This window comes from Malaclemys terrapin, chromosome 21 (genome assembly GCF_027887155.1).
Source record: "Malaclemys terrapin pileata isolate rMalTer1 chromosome 21, rMalTer1.hap1, whole genome shotgun sequence".
Taxonomy (NCBI): domain Eukaryota; kingdom Metazoa; phylum Chordata; order Testudines; family Emydidae; genus Malaclemys; species Malaclemys terrapin.
In genome coordinates this window covers 19,631,081-19,650,489 of record NC_071525.1, presented here as the reverse complement: position 1 = coordinate 19,650,489, position 19,409 = coordinate 19,631,081, and the positions used below count along the sequence as shown (strand labels likewise).

The window sequence follows — 19,409 nt, the reverse complement described above, 5'->3', positions numbered from 1 at the left end:
GTCGACTGTCCTTAAATAGCTATTGTCAGAGCTCCTGTGTAGCAGGGCGGTTACCCCGCTCCTAGGGGAAAAGGTTGAAGGCAGATGAGGCAGGCGGCGTGGGGAGGCAGCCACAGCTGTGGCCACACCCAATCAGGCCAGAGCTGGCCCTGATATAAGGGCTAAGGGAGGAGTGGGTCAGTCTCACTCCAGCTGGGAGTGGGAAGGGCCTGGCTGCCTGGGAGCACAGGGTACCTTGGGCAGCGCAGGGCTGGGGAAGGACAAGAGGATCTGGGGAGCTCCAGCCTGGCAATTCCCCAGGCTGCGGCCTTGTTAAAGGCCTAAGGACGTATTGGGGCGGGAGAGGTGCAGCCCGGGGATAGGCAGAGGCAGCCGGTCCAACCCCCTTGCCAGTGATGAGTGGTTTCCAGAGTGCAGTCTGCCCCAGGGAGCAGGGGCTAGATGACGACTGGCTGTAGTCACTGAGGCAAGGTGGGCATAGGGGAGGGTGTTCCCCTGGGAGGGGAGATCCAGAGTGTGGGGGTGCTGCTGTGGGGCAGTGCCCCAAGGAAAGGGGTACTGGGGTGCAGGAGGGACACAGGGGCCTGAGGCAGGCGAGACACCGACCAGGAGGAGGCGCTCCGAGGCTGGAAAGAGCTAATTCCCGGACGACCAGCAGAAGCCCGGGCAGTGAGTGTTCGATTTGCTACACCGCCATTGTCTGACCCACGCACGATCTCCTACAGCTCTGAACGTTTCAGTGGCTACAAAGAGAAGCAAAGGCTTAAACCCCCACAGTGGTGGGCGAGTGTGGACATTTAGAGCTCTCAAAATACAAAAATGCTTAAAAATAAATATTACCCTCAAAATGATAAAAAAAAGGATGCTATTATATTATATATTTAAACTACCCCAAACTTACCTCTGCCAGCCCAATCCAACAATACACACAGACGTCAAGCTTACTTGCATTTAAATAAAAATCATCACCTAGGACGTTGCCGTGCCGATTTCAGCATCTGGCGTTGTGACTTGGCACGGAGGGGCACCAGCACAGGTCAGGCTGGGCCCAACCACCCTACCGTGACGACGATGGGGCGGCCGGGCCCAACGGAAGTGACTCCGCGACCCTGGTTCAGTAACAAAACAAGGAACAAACATGTCCTCACCCCATCCCCCCAAGTCTGGGCCCTACGCCCGGGCGTTATGCGCTCATCCAGCCCTGCGGGAACCTTGTGCAAGAAGCGGAATTCCGCCTGGGACAGGTGCAGAGGAGGGCGGCTAGGATGGCCAGGGGGATGGAGAGCCAATCTCAGCAGAGGAGAGGGGGGTTGATTTCACTTAGACCACACGCTGAGCGGGGATCGGATTGCTCCCTAGAAAGCCGCCTGGGGGGACAGGGGTGAGGAGCGAGCCCAGGGATAACGTCAACGAACAGGAAGATCAGTTGGGGTGGAAATTATGAGAAGGTTTCTAAGCACCAGAGGAGGGAGGGTCAGGCTAACGTGGACTGGAAATTAAAACCAAATGGGACCCCAGGGCGGTTTGGCCCCCCCCCAGCCTCTGCTCCATTAATTCATACTTCAGTCAGGACACAAATCTGATGGTCACACCAAACGACAGTCTCATGAAACCCGTGTAGGTCGGCTCCTGTCTGCACCGAGTCTCCTCCGCTCTGACCCCAGGGAAGGGGCGCGTGGGGCAGAGTTCATGGGCACCCCGTATGCTCTAGTCACCCCAATACTTCGGGTGGGCTGGGGCGGCCGCACGAGGCGGGGGCTCCTGACGGAGGATCCCTTCTGGTAGGGAGCTCCGGGCAGGTGACAGTCAGCTCCGGGAGTCACCTGACAGAGGGGCTGCAGGGCTGTTTATCAAGGAGACCTGTGGGGCAGAGATTAGCCAGAGTGCAGCTGCGCCGGGCACCCTGAGCCTATCCCGGTCCACCCCCTCTGGGCCCCGGGGGGGAGGCAATAGCCACAGCGCCGTGCCCTCTAGCCATGCCCCAGATTCACCCCATGGGCCTTGGGGGGCAGAGAACACTTTGTAACTTGTGTTGCACCCCACAGGAACTCCCTGCACCCACCATCCCCCCCGGCAGCTCCACGTGTGCCCCTCCCATCCCCCTCTATATCACGGATTCCCTACAACTTCCCTCCCCCTCCCCCCATGCCAAGGGTCTGTGTGCCCCCCATTCCCACCTCCACCCACCAGTCTTATTTCCTTCCTCTGTCCGGGGGATCAGCCGTTCAGGGGCCAGCCGGTTACACGCCAGCGGGAGGGTGAGTAGAGATGAGATGGGGGAGGCTGTGACTCCAAAAAGGGGCCGTCAACCAGCTCTTTGAGCTGCAGACCACTGCAGAGGTGCTCAAAGCCGGGGGTCTGCTCACCAGATGTGGGGGGCTCTGTGTGTACCCCCATCTTCCCCTTTTCCAGTTTTCCAATCCCCTTCTGTCAGTTGGAAGCCAGTCACTGGCACCTCGAACATCCCCTGAACGTTTGCATGTAATTGGAGGCCGTACAGATGGGGTAAAGCCGTCGAGCTGAGCCCGTGTCTACACCACGGAGATGACATTGGCCTAGCCATGGCGCCCTAGTGACACCGGCTCCGCCCTGCAGTGCAGACACCGCCTGCGGCAATGGCAGGGGGGTTCCGTCCGCGTCAGAGCTCCACCTCTGTGAGTGACAGTAGCTACGAGCTCCACCTCTGCAAGTGACGGTAGCTACGCCCCCAGACGCATTTCTCCATCGACCTCGCTGGGGAGACACCCGGGGCCCAGCGCTCAACTGAGCATCACTGTTCTGACGACCTAAGTTCTCAGCATGGACCCAGCCGGATCGTAAACGACTCGGCCAGTCACATCTGGGCGTCTCTTTCCGTGCCAGATGTCATGGGCTGCACGGGGAACTCACTGGGGGACATTCGCCAGCCTGGGCTGTGCAGGAAACCAGACCGGACGGTTCCTTGGCCTTCAATTCTATGCAGAGGACTCTCTTACCTTCAGCCCTCCGTGTTTCACTTCGCAGAACGTAGATGGAATTTCTTTCTTTCTTCTCCCGGCCTGAGCTACATATAGACGCAGCAGGCCCCCGTATCATATAGAAAGTGGAATCACTTTCTGATAACGATTTCCGATAACACAGCAGATAAGAATTTCTCAGGAAGAGGGCTGGAATGACGGGAAACCAGGTGCCACTCCTTTCCCGAGAGACCCACTCGGATTTAACCCTTCGCGAGCCAACCCTCTCTGGATTTCTGAGGCCTCACTGAGGCGAGCCAGTTGAGGCAGGTGAACGTCAATGAGATGTCACAAAGGTGAAGCCAGGCAGGGGGAGTAGGTTCTTGAAGCTGATTTCATTTGGTAGAGTCTACCAAATGAGCCACATCCTTTAGAAAGAGGTGTCTTGATTAAAGAATGGAGAATCCACCCCGTCCCTATCTCCTGGGAGCCAGGACTCCTGGGTTCCATCCCCAGCTCGGAGATGGGAGGGGGGGTCTAGTGATTAGAGCGCAGGGCAGGGAGGGGCTGGGATTCATGACTCCTGGGTTCAAGTAGGCAGCTGTTTGTCCTGATGTTAATCGCTGACCAAGGTGGGGAGTGATGCCGCACAGTGCTGGGGTGAGGGGCACCCCACACAACTTTGGGGTGGGCATGACAGACGGCTGGGGCTGTTCTGGGCCAAAGTGGGCACAATCCAAATGTTTATCAGAGAGGGGAATTATCCATCCAACAGTTCCCTAGGGCAGGGGTGGGAGCTCTGACCCTGGCACTTGTTAGCGCGAGATTTCATGGCAAGAATTTGCAGCGTGTCTCCAGGCCCCTGGGGCTATGTGCCTAATGTCAAGGGACATTGGTAGGGCGACCAGAGAGCAAGAGAGAAAAATCAGACATTTTTTTGCGGGGGGGAAGGGGATAGTTGTGTATATAAGACAAAGCCCCTAATATCGGGACGTCTGGTAACCCTCATTGTTGGCTCCTTGTTGACCTGAATTTGATGGGTTAGTTGTTATGGCTCACCACTGATCACATCCGACCAGAAGATTGATAGGTTCTTATCCAATTCAGACTACAGAGTTCAAGAACGCAGAGAGTTCTAGATCGGGAGAGGATTCTCGGGGTGCTCGGCAAGAACACGTACACTGAGGACAATACCAAATTGATAAAATCTTTATTGCCATTAACATAAAAATAAGGAATGCAATGAAACTTACAACTGCAAAACAGTAAAAGAATTCCAAAACTCCTGGTGGTAACATTCCTATTATAAGTACCTTAACCTAACATACTCACATGCTTCCTCGAGAGCCCGGTAATAGGAGGTGGAGGACCAGCCTCACTCCTGGCAGGCCCGATTACGAGATGGTGCTGGCTTCCCCGATGGTTAGCAATCTTGAGCAGTTATACTACACTGCACAAGCTGAGCTGATAGCGTGATAGAAGATAGAATAGATAGATGAAAAGCACTCCGAGAAACCGAAGCTTCCGGAGTTAGAAAAGCAAGAATTTAAAAGAGATTAAGAGTTTAAGAGCTCAGAATATAGAACCTAGCAGACCCTAAGAGCTAAAGAAAGCAGTTGCTGAGAGCTCTCTTACAAGGTATTTTATAGGATCCTGACCTATGTAATTCAAGCCCAACCTCCTATACCCAAATCTTATTTCCGGACCCTACGGAATTTATGGGGACCCTTCTCCTATAGGTTAGTGGATTATGACACTTACTTTCTATATATTAATAAGGATTATCTCACTCCAAAAACTGCCAACCTAGGCTCTCTTGGTGACCTCCAGGTTGTGGTGTACCCTGCAGTTACCAACCGGTTGTAGATGTGATGTGATGTGGGTAGTTCCTCCCTTTGGTTCCCCAATGTTCAAGGACCATTCTTATCTGTGCCAAAGGTTGCCAGCTTTTATGCTGACATATTTATAACTAATTCTACTGTTTGCTATATAACAGATCTTACAGGCCGGTTGGCTTCTTGCATTTCAGCAAAACTTCTTATTAGGAAACACAGGCCTCAACACATCCTAAATTCCAAGGAATTAATATTCATAAAATATAAGAATAACATGGATTAATTTCAGAAAAAGAAACATATCAATCGATACGGCTGGCTGGATTAGCAGGATATAATAACTAGCAAAATAATCCTATGGGCTATGCCCTCACTGAAATGTGAGGGGGGGAGGAGTTGGTTGGCCCTCTCCCAGTACCCAAAGAAAAGGGAAGGGCTGAAGAGGAGTCATTATCCTGAGACTGACAGGCTCCAGGGCCAATGGGGAGAGGCCAGCGCTCCAGGTCGGCCTGATTGACAAGGCAACAGGCCAATGCGGGAGTCAGGAGCCCAGGGCCCGTCCTCCATGTGAGCTGGGGCTGGCTGAGGCAGGGCAGAGCTAAGGGGAGAGCAGCAGCCCGAGTAGTCTAGTCCAGCAGCTGTCTCAGAGCACGCCGACCGCCCCCCCAATATGGCCGGAGGAGGAAGCCTCATGTTGTCCAGCAGCCTAGTGGTTAGAGCGCTCGTCCTGGCTGTGGGAGAGGCTGGTGTGATGCTTTCTTCTGCCTGGCCATTAGTTCGAGCGGCACAGCCTGACCCCCAGGCTGTAGGTCATTCTGGGGAGGGGTGGGTCTCGCTCAATCTCTCCTTTTCCAGCTGTTCCACTTGGGATAAACTATTTAAATAGTCGCAGATTCCCAGGCCAGACAGCACCCACCGGGGCCATCGCGTCCGACCTCCTGTGTCAGAGGCCAGGGAACGTCCCCCACAGGATTCCCAGAGCAGATCTCTCAGTAGGGTGACCAGACAGCAAATGTGAAAAATCGGGATGGGGGTGGGGGGGTAATAGGCGCTTATATAAGAAAAAGACCCAAAAATTGGGACTGTCCCTATAAAATCAGGACATCTGGTCACCCTATCTCTCAGCAAAGGCACCCAGGCCTGCCTTGAAAATGGCCACTGACGGAGAACCCAGCAGGAGCCTTCGGAAACTGTTCCAACAGTTAATTCCCCTCCCTGTTAAACATGTACATCTTATTTCCAGTCTGAGTTTGTCCCGTTTCAGCTTCCAGCCATGGGATCACGTCAGACCTTCCTCTGCTGGGTCGAAGAGCCCATTAGTAAGTATTCGTTCACCTTCTCTGTGTTCTGCTCAGTTGATCGAGCTGCTGGAGTCTATCGCCATGACACAGGTTTTCTAATTCTTTCCTCATTCTCATGGCTCTTCCACAATCGACCAACCTCCCCCTTGAACCGTGGGCCCCAGGACTGGACATTGGATCCCAGCAGTGTCGCCCTAGGGCCAAAGCCAGAGGGAAAATCCCCTCCCTGCTCCTACGTGAGATTCTCTCACAAGTGAGAGAAGGACTGGACCTGGAGGCTGGGAGACTCTAGCTTTTGCTCCAATGAATGTTTGAGTTAGACAGTGTGGGACAGCGTCAGTAGGAGGCAGAATAGGGGTAAAAGGGTTTTTTGGCTGGTATAACTGCCCCTATGGGCTTTAGCCAGCACAGCGATGTCCCAGGAGATCACGCGCCCCGACCCGCAGAGCTGTGCCAGCAAACGTTTCTGGTATCGACCCAGCCTTACTCTTGTGCGTTCAATGACAGACGAGATTCTAGAGAACAAGGCTGCAGATTCGGCGAGGTGCCACTACCAGTCCACCGCCGCCTGCCTGAATCTGAGCTGGGAGTTCATATGTGTTTATAACTAATCCCCAGCTTTTCCAGCACACTGTTCATCAGTCAATCTCTAACCACTTTCTCTCGCTAGACTCCTGGCGATCCTAACACCTGGATTCCGGCTGGAAGCCCCCTACCCATCTCGACAACCCCCGGGAGCAAAGCTGGCCTGGAATGCAACCAAGGTCGAAACGCTCTTCTCCGCTCAGTTATTCTGTAACTAAATTCCTCCAGTCGGATGCGACGTTGTGCTCTTGAGACCCAGTTTGACGCAACCCCCTGGAATGGGGCAGATAAGAAAATCTGTCCCCAATGAATATTAACACATTTTAACGAGAAGGAATTTTAACAACCTGTTCTGGGAATGGGAGGGGAGCTGTTGTAATGGAGCCAACTCCATGGCCAACCTTAGTTTCGTTCTGACAGTCTCACCCGATCCCCATTTGGTGTCAATTGGCCCTTGCTCCAATGGAATCAATGGAGCCGGATCCCCAGCTGCTGTGAATTTGCCATTGCTCTATCATTTACAGCACCTCAGGATCTGGATAAACACCTCTGATATGCAAACGTTGCACCTCTACCCCTGTGACTGAGCTGAGTATCGCCTCTTATCTCTGTTGCACAAACAGTATGGGACAAGTTCAATAAAACAATAGCTGATGGATTGAGAAAGGGTCGATCTGAATTGTATTTGAAGAGGGAGTGCCCAGTTATGAGGGTCGTGCAATTTATTACATTTCAGTAAATCATTCACTGTTACTCCCAGTTTCTAGATTAATCAGATTGTGTCCTTCGACTATATAGAGAGGAAGGGGCCGTGCTAGACAGGTTAGTGCATCTCTTCAATTTACAGAGAACTTGGAGGTGAACGGAACCGTTGTGCGGCTGAAGGTAAGAGTTTTTAATGCTGTGTTAAATTATTGCTTGTAATCACTGATGATCTGCTGAAAGCACGTAAAGGCTGGAGATATCTTTCAAATGCAAGCTCCAGGGATAAAGCGGCTCAGTTTGTGCAAAGGAAAAGAAGCCCCACTCATGGAATGGTGTGTGAACCAAAAAGGGAGATTTTCAAAGGCAAAACCAGCAGCGCGGGGGCCAGCGTCTGCTGAAACTCCATGGGAGTCGGGCCTTGCACTCTCTTCAGCTGCTTTGAACATCCCAGGTTTAGGGAGCAGAGAGGAACCAGTCGAAATACTTGATTTCGACTTTCCAAAAGCCTTCAGCAAACTCCCTCGCTATAGGGCAGGAAGGAATCAAAGCAGCCCTGGGATGGGAGGCAATGGACTGTCATGGAGCAGAAACAGGACAACAGTCAGAGAACAGAGGAGTTTGCAGTGTTGTTGTAGCCATGTGGGTCCCAGGATATCAGAGAGACAAGGTGGGTGAGGGAATAGCTTTTATTGGACCAGCTTCTGCTGGGGAGAGACACAAGCTCTCGAGCTCCGCTGACCCGCAGAAGAGCTCTGTGTCACTCGGAAGCTCGTCTCTTCCCCCACCTTGTGTCTCTAGAAAACAGAGCGGGAATTCATGGGAATTTTGTGTGATGGCAAAAGCTTAAAAGTGGAGGCCTCCAAGCTCTATCCTAGACCCAGCGTTCAAGGTACTCAAATGATCTGCAAGGGGCGTGAGCGAGGAGGTGGTGAAATCTGCAGAGGAGGCAACTTACTGAGGTTCGTCGGGAACTTCAGCGAGATCGAACGGAACTGGGTCAATGTAGGATGACCAGACAGCAAGGGTGAAATATCAGGACAGGGGGTGGGGGGTAATAGAGGCCTATATAAGAAAAAGACCCAAAAATCGGGACTGTCCCTATAAAATCGGGACATCTGGTCACCCTAGGTCGATGGGCAACACGAGGGCAGATGAAGTTGTTTTGATCAATGCAAAGTAACACACATGGGGAGGTCGGGGGTTTGTAGCACGCCTAGACCTGACAGGTTCTAACTGATCCAGGGAAGGGACCAGAGCGTCCCCGTAGGAAGATCAATGGACACCTCAGCTCGCTGTGCAGCTGCAGAAGAGAGAAGCGAAGAAGCCGTTGGGCTGCCCAAGGGGGTGGAGATAATGTGGAAAACACTGTAGTGCCCCTCTGCAGATGAGCAGGATGCTCTGACCCTGGTGCCCCACAGGCAGCGCCGGTCGCCCCATGTCAGAAGGGACGGTGCCGACCTGGAGCCAATACAGACGAGGGAGTGAAAACTGGGCCCGATCCCCAGCTGGGGTTAATCAGCCGAAGCTCTATTGGAGTCAATGGGACCAGACCCCAGCCGGCGTATAACAGTGTAACTGTTGAAATCAATGGTCCCATTCGCTTGCTGGGGCCCTGGCCATCTGTCAATACGTACACAGGCTATAGGCTGACTTGCTGTTTAACTGTTTCCTTCTACTCTGAAGCTATTTGGTGTAATGAGACGTGATGCAGGGTCAGGTCATGTCCCCGTGACTGTCACTGGCTCCATTTTCCATGATTTTCCATGATTTCCACTATTACAAGGATTGCCCTACGATGTCCCGGAGCCCCCGCTCTGCTACTGCTGGGCACGTCTGGGGCATGGGGAGCTGGGAGAAATTCTCTAACCAAAACTTTTCTCCACTGAAAAATGCAGGTTTGGGGCGACTGAAACATTTTACAAATTTGTGTCAATTTTGCTGCATTGCTTCAGCGGGAAAAAATTCTAGAAAAACAAATCCTAAAAAAAGGAAACGTTGTGTCTGGACATTTCCAGAATTAAATGTTTTGATTTTTTTTCAACACAAAGTGTCTTTTAATTTCAAAACTGATGGCAATTTTTATTTTAAAACCAATTTAAAAATATTTTGAGATACTTGAAAAAGAAACAAAACCATTTTTTGTTCAGCTTTCTAGTTAGATGAGAATTTGGGGCCAACTAAAAAAGACCCCCCCCCCCGACATCTTTGACAACTGCCAGTGAACCAAAAAATCGGTTATTTGTGCAGCTCTGATCCCTGGTGCTTTCCCCCCCAGATCTCGTCTGGAATTCCCTCTCCTTCCTCATTTCGGTCTTGACTCTCTCCTCCTCCCCTCTGGCAGAACTCGTTGTGTGTCTCCCAGCACCAGGATGGTTTCCTTCATCCTCTGCCTTCTCCCTGCTCTCCTAGCTACGAGTGCACAAGGTGAGTCATCGCTGCTGTGGCCATGTAACCCCCCTGGGCTTGGACCCTTTATACCCCACGGATCCCCAGTCAGGGGAACATCCAGCATGTGCAGGGAGCGGGGATGAGCTCTGTGTGGGGCACAGCACAGGGCCCTGTCTACACTACGGTTGCTGTAGTAACTTACCCACAGCGCTGTAGCTGGGCCTGCAGACCCTGTATTGAAAACGCCGCCTGTCCCAATAGAACTCCCCTCCCTGAGCGATGGAACCTGAGTTGAGGGAAGGATTCACCCATCAACCTGCATCTCCTCCAGGGGTTAGACTGGCCTCACTGCAGTGCTCAGGGTGTGACTTCCCCAAGTGCCGTAGCTATAACAACCTAATTGTTGAGTGTGGACCAGGCCTGAGGAACCCCGTTACTAGATGCTGCCCTGAATTCTTATTCCCATGCAGGCCCCTCGGCACTGCTTTGGCAGCACAAAGGGGACTAAATATAGGAGTAAATGACACTGCTTGGGGATTGAGTGTAACCTGGAGTCAGGGCTCTCCAGCCGAGCAAACAGAGGCAGAATGAGATCCAATGGCTGGGAGTTGAATTTAGACCAATCAAAGGTGGAATTAACCCTGGCAGCAGCTTCTCAAGGAGGGGTGGGGATGGGGGTGGATTCTCCATCACTTGGAGTCTTTACACCGAGATTGGATGTCCTTCTGAAAGACTGGCTCTAGCTCAGCCATCAGATATGGGCTGCATGGAGGAAGGGCTGGGCAAAGTTCTCTGGCTTCAGCTATGAAGGAGCTAAGACTAGATCAGCAGCAAAGTCTGAAAATCGACATCTCTCTAAAAGAAAAGTTGTGAAAAGAAAAGGAGGGGGAGGGATAGCTCAGTGGTTTGAGCATTGGCCTGCTAAACCCAGGGTTGTGAGTTCAATCCTTGAGGAAGCCATTTAGGGAACTGTGGTAAAAATCTCTCTGGGAATTGGTCCTGCTTTGAGCAGGGGGTTGGACTAGATACCTCCTGACATCTCTTCCAACCCTATGATTCTATGAAGCTGCTGCACTTACACAGCTTGTGTGCAGGGCGCTGTACATAAGGGCAGAGATTCTCTACTGAAAGGTCCCCAAGAGGTCTGTGCATGTCCATGCACTGTGGTTAATACAACTGTATCAATGGTAATTTGGGGAACAAGAGACAATGAACATCCCTTTGTTCTGTTTAACAGAGTTTTTGCCTGACAATTTTGATTCTTGCCATCTCCCACATATTGCAAATGGCTGGGCTGATCCAGAGGAATGTGTGCAAAGTTGGCTTTAACTTCAGCCCAGCCACACTTACAAGCCCCCTGTAAATGTGTGTAGATTAAAGAACCAGTTGGTGGCACCATTGACACCTTCCAGCGCATCGAACTCTGCCCCTCCCAGCCCAGCACTGCCCAGAGTCCCCACGGAGCTTAACGTGTTACACCCTGAGACAGAAAGAAAGTTGATGGTGGCGGGGATAGCCCCTGATATAGGGAGGAATAGGGGGCCCTGTTATGGGGGGAGAATGGGGCACCATGGTATGGGGAATGGGGGGGACATACAAAGTCCCTGACATGAGATAGGATGTGGGGGGTTTAGCATGGCATCCCTGCAAGAGAAGGGGGTGGGAGGGGCACCTGAGGAGTTTGTGAGGGCAATGGCGGGGAGGGCTGCCAGGAGCCCAGGGCGGCTGTAATGGACTCAGCCAAGGCACACTGTGAAGCGAGCGACTCTCCAGTACTGTGAAAACCTGCACAACGGGAGCCACATCTGGGGTGGGCAGAGCTTGGGAAGAGCACCATCCCTTTCACCCATCCCCAATGGGACCCCCAAGTAGCGACGGCACAGGGGCTGAAATTGTGCCGCTGCTGAGTGTCCCGCGGGAAATCAGGTCCATTACCCCCATGGCTCATTTGGAGCAGAGGGGGAAGATTGGGGCTAAGGGAGGTGACACTGTTACGCCCCAGTAAGAAGGAAACACTTGTTCTTGTTCTTTCTCCAGCGGTGATGGTGACGTGCAAAACGTGCCCTGCTTCAGCGAACTCCTGCCCAACTGGTACAGAGACCTGCAAAATAGACACGGCTAATGGTGGCTGCTATATGGTGGCAGAGGTCAATACACTGGGTAGGTGACACTGCCTTCAAACCAGGTACATCCCACCCCGCAGTCTGTCACCATCCACATCGCTAAGGCCAACCCCATCAACACGGCACAGAACACTCAGGCTGTGCTTTAAGCTGGAATGATTGAGGCAACGTTACAGTGTCTTACATGGTGACCAGAAGACACGACGGTTTGAAATCCTGCCCCATGGAGCCAGTTGCAAAGCTTCCATTGAGGCCAGGATTTCACCCCTTGGGCTTTAGTTATTGATTTTTATTCACTATGTTTTCATCCCCACAATGGACGGCTGCGCTGCAACAAGCGAAGCTGCTTTGGGTGGAAATGCCCGTTCTGAATCGTGTTAAAAAAGCGGAGATTGGCGCTGAGATCCCTTGTAGACTGTCGGTCTCCCAATACCCTGTCTGAAGCTGATAGTCACCTACTTTGGGCTGGAGCTCCGCCTTACACGTTTCCCCCCCTTGCTTGGGATGCAAATTCAAGATAGTTTTCCCCCTTTGACTTAAAGAGATTCCAAACCTTCTCCGTGTTCAACTCCCTGAGCTCTTCAGGCCAGTGGATTTCACTAGTTCCCTTCATTTCTCACAGTCTGATCTTTTGAAATCAAAAACCTGAGTTACAGACCCAGTTTTGTTCATCCTTCCATTGAATTAAAAAGAAGTAATGGCTCCTTCCATTTACCCTGTAAGCAGGATGCAAAGCACAGCATCAGCTTTAACGTGGTCTGTCATTATTTACCTACCTACCTACCTGCTTCTCTATCTATCCCCGTCCACCCCCTCTATCTATCTATCTATCTATCTATCTATCTATCTATCTATCTATCTATCTATCTATCTATCTATCTATCCCCATCCACCCCCTCTATCTATCTATCTATCTATCTATCTATCTATCTATCTTTCTATCTATCTATCCCCACACACCCCATCTATCTATCTATCTATCTATCTATCTATCTATCTATCTATCTATCTATCCCCAGACACCCATCGCTCTCTCTCTCTGACCACACTCAGGAAATTTTCCCAGTACAGTCACAAAATGGTTTATTAAAACTTATACCCACTCAAGATACGGCTTCACTGCAGAGTTATTGTGGGCTGTGACCCGGGGTTTAGTCCCAGTCCCCCCACCATCTCCTACTACCCACACACAAACCCCTTTAACCTCCGTGGATACGAGCTATGAGCTCAGGCCGGCTGAGGAAGTTCAGGGTGCAGTTTAGACCCCCGGTTCCACTTTAACTTGGGCTGGTTTAACGGTGGGGATGCAGCTGTAACCCAAGTTACTTCACACGGATGCTGATAATCCTCCAATGCCTTCCCATAATGCCTTTGGGGCTGTGTTTTCCTGCCCTTCTTTGTTTGTTTGTGCTCTCTGTGTATGCCCTCAAAGAAAAAAAGCAAGACCAAGCAGGTAATCCAGCTCCTACTAAAATAATACATCTAAAATCACAAAAATTGTAAGTCATAGCAAGAAAATGCATTAAATTGTCTTTTGTTTTAGCTTGTAAATTTTCCCTATGCTAAGAGGGAGGTTTATTCCTGTTTTGTAACTTTAAAGTTAAGCCTAAAGGGAAAATCCTCTGTGTTTTAAATCTTTTTATTACCGGATCCCCCTCCCTAAATGTTTGTGTAAATCACTTGGTGGTGGCAGCAATACCGTACAAGGACAAGGGAAGGAATTTGTGCCTTGGAAAAGTTTTTAACCTAAGCTGGTAGAAATAAGCTTAGGGGGTCTTTCATGCGGGTCCCCACATCTGTACCCCAGAGTTCAGAGTCGGGGGGAACCCTGACAAGGGCCGTGTTTTTCTGCCTTTCTATCTAATTCCTCCTGCTGCACCGGAAATCACCTGCTGGTTTATACAGCCCTTGGTGATGTTTTAAACACCACATTCCCTGCAGCCGGCTCCGGCTCTACCCGGCTCTCAGTAGAGGCACCGTCGCAGAGGCTCACGGCAGAGAACGGCCCAGCTCAGGGCAGCACTAGGAGCCCTGGGACATGCCCCCAAAGGCCTAGCGCTGTCCTGGGGTTAGTGCAGCACCGGCCTGGAGTCGTCCGGGTGGGTCTAACACCCAGGAGGCTTCGCAGTGCGGACGCTTGGCCCAGGGCGTGGCTAATCTGGGTGCCTGGGCCTGGGTTAACTCGGTAGTACAAACATTGCCACAGCTTCCTAGACTCCAGGCCCAGAAGGGATCATTGTGATCCTCTCGTCTGACCCCGGCTCAGCACAGGCCAGAGACCTGCCCCAGATCATTCCTAGGGCAGAGCTGGGAGAGACACCTCCCGTCTGGCTTTACACATTGTCACTGATGGAGAATCCACCACGGCCCCTGGGAGATTGTCCCAGTGGTTAATGACCCTCCCTGTGAAAAACGTTTCCCTTATTCCCAGTCTGAGTCTGTCCGGCTCCAGCTCCCAGCCGCTGGATGGCGTCCGACCGTCCACCACTCGACTGAGGAGCCCATCAGTAAATGTTTGTTCCCCGGGTAGGTTCTGACAGACGGGGATCATGTCACCCCTGAGCCGTCTCTGTGTTCAGCTCCATGGATCGAGCTCCTGGCGTCTCTCGCGTTAAGGCAGGTTTTCTAACCCTTTAATCATCCTCATGGCTCTTTTCTGACCCCTCCCACACTGCCTAACCCGACCTCCTTCCTGAATGGTGGGGCCCAGAACAGGACTCAGGCTCCCAGCAGTGTCACCCCAGGGCCAAACGCGGAGGTAAAATAGCCTCCCTGCTCCTCCTTGACATTCACCTCTCAGTTCCTTTTTTCTGTTTACTTTCTTTAAAACAGAAGGGACACAGACCAAGGCCTATGGCAGAGGCTGTTTAAATGACAAGAATTACCACAAAGATGTCCGCATCTCTTTCACTGTTGGGAAGGGCAAGTATCTGAGGCTCAGCTCCGAAATATGTGGCACAGATAACTGTAACTCGGGCACAGAAGGTACGTACAGATCTGGTTTTACCGTTAGATGGCGCTGAGCTGGGGTGTGAATCTTGCTCTCTGTGTGCCCCCTGCTGATGCACGTGAACACCTTGTTCGTTAGAGCACCTTGAAAGGGCACTAGCTCAAAGCACATTAACGAATGGTTCACGTACGTCAGCAGGGTGCACGTGGACAGCTAGGTTGTGGCACACTAGCACAGGGTCGATTCACACCCCAGCGGACTCTTAGTCCCCCACTTGCTACAGTTGAATGGTTCATGTGCACAAGCCCTGGCACAACTGTATTTGTTCCCATTTCTCCCCTTTACTGCCCCCAACATCCATTCACTCGAATGTCATTTCTGTCTCCATTGAAATGCCTGTCACTGGCGGGTCTCCAAACCAGGGGGTAGAACAGTCGGGGCCCATGTGAAATCAGACGGGTGAGGGCTGCACGTGAGAGAGGGGGCAGCAACCCGAATGGGATCAAATGTAAACCTCCCTGAACCTGTCAGGCTCCACCTTCAAACAAGCTGGGGGCTTTCCCACCCCCGCACTTGCCGCCCCACACTCTTCCTGTGGGAAACTGTTCCAAGATCTCCCTCTTCTAGTGGCTGGAAACCTGGTTCAGAGCCCCAGGGCTGTTCATCGCTGGCCAGTTTATCCCCGTGGGTCCTTGTGCGAAAAATTCAAAACCGCCTGTTTGGCCATTTCCCAAAACAATGTGATTTCCCGTCGCTTTCAGCGTTTGAAGCAGTGAGTGATCCCAGCTGTGACATCGCCGGTGTCACAGAGCCGTGGGGGGAGAACACACATGGCTGGGATATCAGCACCCAGGGGCACAACTTGTTCTGGGTGGGTAGGCAGGGTTAAAGGGAGGAGGGGTTGCCTTGTATAGCAAAGGTGACTGCACTTGCTCGGAGGTTGGGATGGGAATAGGAGACGGACTTGTTGAAAGTCTCTGGTTAGGGATAAAAGGGGTAAAAAACAAGGGAGATGCCTGGTAGGGTTGGCTACAGACCAGCTAACCAAGAAGAAAAGGTGAGTGAGGCTTTTTATAAACTCACAAAATCATGCAAAGCCCAGGACGTGGTAGTGACGGGGGACACAGCCGGGCACAGAATGTCCAACAAATTCTTGGAGTGCATTGAAGACAACTTTTTTATTGCAAGCTCCCCCGCCTTGCCAAGGATTGCGTCCACCCCCTGACACCTCTCTTCCCCCATTGTCCTCCCCACCCGCCCCATGCCAGGTCTGTGTATATGCCCCTTTCACACCCATTCGCACTCCCCACACTATCCTCCTTTCCATCTGGGAGATCGGTGATTGCGGATGTCACCGTGTTACGCCCCCGGGGACGCTGGGCAGAGCGGAGATGGGGTGTCAGTGGGGCCATCGACCAGGGGTTTGATCTGAGACCATTGCAGATGCAGCTGGGCTAATCAGATGGCCGGAGCTGAGCGGGGGCGGGAGTGTGTGTATTTCCGATTTCTCCCAAAGACAGCAGGGTTCTGGACCTGGGTGCCTAAAAAGTGCCCGGAAATTCTGGAACCGATCGGCTGTGGAGTTCAGAGGTTGTTGTGTGAAAGATGGACGGAGCGATCCCATCGGGCTGGGGGTGGGTCCTTCTCACAATCAGGCAATGCAGGACAGCGGGCATACCCACTAGTTTGAATGAGGTTTAACCCACCCGGTAACCGTGTCTCTCTCTCTCCATTCTCAGTGCCCACGGGGAGCACCACCGAGAACGGGCTGCAGTGCCCAACCTGCTTGTCTCTGAGCTCCGAAACCTGCGAAAGCCCAATGATCCCTTGTACAGGGGATGAGAACTATTGCGTCGATTTCACTGGGACTGTAACCAAAGGTAAATGCTGCCAGCTGGAGACAGTTTGGGAGCTACCTTCCGCCTCAGGAACCCGCCAGAGAGCTGGTGAAACCTAGGCCCAGTCTACACTAGAAGCGCTACCACGGCGCCACTGTACCACATCTGGTGAAGACACTCTTTGCTGACAGGAGAGAGCTCTCCGGTTGGCACAATAAAACCACCTCTGCAAGCGGCAGTAGGTACCTAAGCAGGACATGCACACCAGGCACTGTCACTTAGGTTGGCATAACTTACATCTCTGAGTAACATTACTTTTACTGACGCAAGCTGCAGTGTAGACAGGCCCCTAGAGTCCCCCAGTTGAGCCCTTGGGTGGGTGGGAGTTGCCAAGAGGGGGTTTTGGCTGGAGGGAAGGTGAGAGAAATTGGAACATTTTCCCTTCCATACCAGCTCCTCTTGCCATGGGAAGGGTTGTTATGTCGATGATGCAGAGCTGGGGAGAGAACCCAGGAGTCCTGGCTCCCAGCCCCCACTGCTCTAACCACTAGACTCCACTCCCTTTATGTTTAATGTGAAGCTAAGCTATTGCTCAGTGCGGAAGCTCCTGTTCTCAGTGTGTGTCCAGGACTCCCAGCGCTTTGGGGTGTTTATACAATAACTGAACCGAGCAGTTGGGGCTGCCGGGGACGGTGAGAGCCGGGCGTGTTCCCCGGGGGGCCGGGCGCTGGGGAAGGAGCCGCCCCTGGCGATCAGCTGGGTCCCAAACTCCAGCTTCAGTGTCCTGTGGAGCTGCAGAAAGGGGCGCGGAGGAGGCAAGAGGGGACCAGATGCCCGCCCTGCCATGGCCGGTTACAGCGAGAGCAGGGAGAGCACCGGGCGGGTGGGAACGGGAGGCAGAGGTGGGAACCGCTGGATGGTGGAGACAGAGGTTCTGGGGGCAGAGAAGGAACCAGAGCTGCCCACACCTAATAACAGGCTGATTTCCTCCATCAGGTTCATCTTCAGATAAATCACCATTTGTTGCAAAAGGCTGCTCTATTGCGTTTAAAGAAAGTATTAAAGATGGGGGCACCCTGCATACTTCAGTCTACATATTCACAATCACAAAGGCGGCCTTCAAACCTGCAGAGAAAATAACCAACGATGGAGCCAGCCTGGCTCTGGGGAAATTCTCCTTTGCCCTCTACCTGCCTGGCCTGACTGCACTGCTGCTGCTGAAGCTGCTCTCCTGACCCCGCCCGGCATGGCCTACGCAGCACCTGATTCCTGCCCATTGCAGCCTGAGCTACGAATCCTACATTAAATTCTATTGATTGCTTACGAAGTCCCAGTGATCACTGGGAGGTCTGACAGGTTCTGGGCCCTAGATCCGTCCCAGTGTTACTAAAATTGCTGTTCAGTTGGGGACCCCGAGGGGGCCGGTCGCAGCCCTCGCACTGGAGGAACCTTCTGTGTTTGTAATCATTGATCAACACATTTAGCAGAGTCCCAAACGCTCCAGCCCAGCGCAATGGACAGCGGTAATACAGAATGTCCATCTGAACCGCCCCATACTCGCACTGCCCCTTGCAGAACAACTGGAAATGTTAGTCATTGTCTTCCTCATCACCATCACCTTCCTCATCATTACCAATGGCCATGATCCGGGCCCCCCCAAACGCTACATCTCGCTCGCCTCCTGCCCACAGGCTGTGGTGCAACTTTTATAATATGTTACGCTGATGCCACTGTGCCTAATGCCTATTCAGTAGGGGCTTCTCCCCTCCTCCTTATCTGTATCTCCTCACCCTACTTATGGGATGTTAGGATGTTACTGATCTCAACTTATTATCAGACATGTCAATTCCTTGCCATGGCCGGCTTGTGGTCAGACATCTGCAGACATTCCCATCCTACAGTGTCCCAAAGCTCACGTCCCTGTGGCTGACTGGTGTCGTTATGGACAAACCGCCCGTTTAAACACTCTGGTCCCAGTCCCCCAAAACTTAGGGGCGATCATTGGGCCATATTTCTGTGCCAGAGTTCATAGGCCCCAAGCCTTATCCTAACCGCTGCACTAAGCATCTTATGGGTGACAGGCCTGGGGGTTCCTTGCGTTACAGCTGAATGAAATGGCTCGATGGGCGACAGAATAAAGGCCCGAATTCTCAGCTGCACCCCCTCCGCACTGCCGGGGCGATGCAAAGGGGCCACTGCATAGCCAAGCGTATGGGTGTGTGTCTGTCCCGGTACCTCGCGGCTGGCTGGAATCTCTCTGTGTATTAGCAAATCCACCGAATAAATCAGGATCCAAAATAAAAGTGTGTTATTAGTTTCAAGTTTCTAAGCCCATAGGCATTGACTCTGTGTGTGCTCCGGGGCTCAGCATCCACCAGCAGCTCCACAGATCAGCTCCTCCGCCTCTCCCTCTCCCCCAGCCCTCCCGCCCACCGGTGCTCAGCTGTTCAGTGGAGTGCAGGAGGTGCTGGGGGAAGGGGGAGAAGCGGTGGCAGGAAGGGGGGGGCAAGAAGGGGTGGAGTGGGGTGGGTGGGTCCAGGGGCAGAGCGGGGGTCGAACACTCCCCAGGAACTCGGGAACCTCTGGCTGAGCCCGTCCACATGAGACAGGGGCTGTGGCAGATGCATTAGCCACAGAAGAATTTGCTCGGCTCTGTGTATATACACACCCTGGGCAACCCACATGAGATTCTGGGAATGAAGAACGTAGGTTTTATTTTGCACCTGTGCTGAAGCCTGGGCTCTGGGA

General features: G+C 52.5%; 1 protein-coding gene across 1 annotated transcript; it reads left to right on the top strand.

Annotated features, from left to right (window-relative positions):
- Positions 1 to 7,504: 7,504 nt before the first annotated feature.
- Positions 7,505 to 18,863, top strand: LOC128827239 (phospholipase A2 inhibitor and Ly6/PLAUR domain-containing protein-like). Its single transcript, XM_054011075.1, has 6 exons — positions 7,505 to 7,542; positions 9,704 to 9,786; positions 11,788 to 11,910; positions 14,706 to 14,858; positions 16,563 to 16,703; positions 17,658 to 18,863. The coding sequence occupies exons 2-6, from the start codon at positions 9,732 to 9,734 to the stop codon at positions 17,894 to 17,896; spliced, it is 711 nt and encodes a 236-aa protein (XP_053867050.1). The 5' UTR covers positions 7,505 to 7,542; positions 9,704 to 9,731; the 3' UTR covers positions 17,897 to 18,863.
- Positions 18,864 to 19,409: the final 546 nt, after the last annotated feature.

Bases quoted from the DNA above. Each gene is read 5' to 3' on its own strand.
- LOC128827239 (XM_054011075.1), top strand. From the start codon at position 9,732: ATGGTTTCCTTCATCCTCTGCCTTCTCCCTGCTCTCCTAGCTACGAGT. The intron at 11,911-14,705 runs GTAGGTGACACT...TCTTTAAAACAG, and splicing joins GGCAGAGGTCAATACACTGG to AAGGGACACAGACCAAGGCC. The intron at 14,859-16,562 runs GTACGTACAGAT...CTCCATTCTCAG, and splicing joins CTGTAACTCGGGCACAGAAG to TGCCCACGGGGAGCACCACC.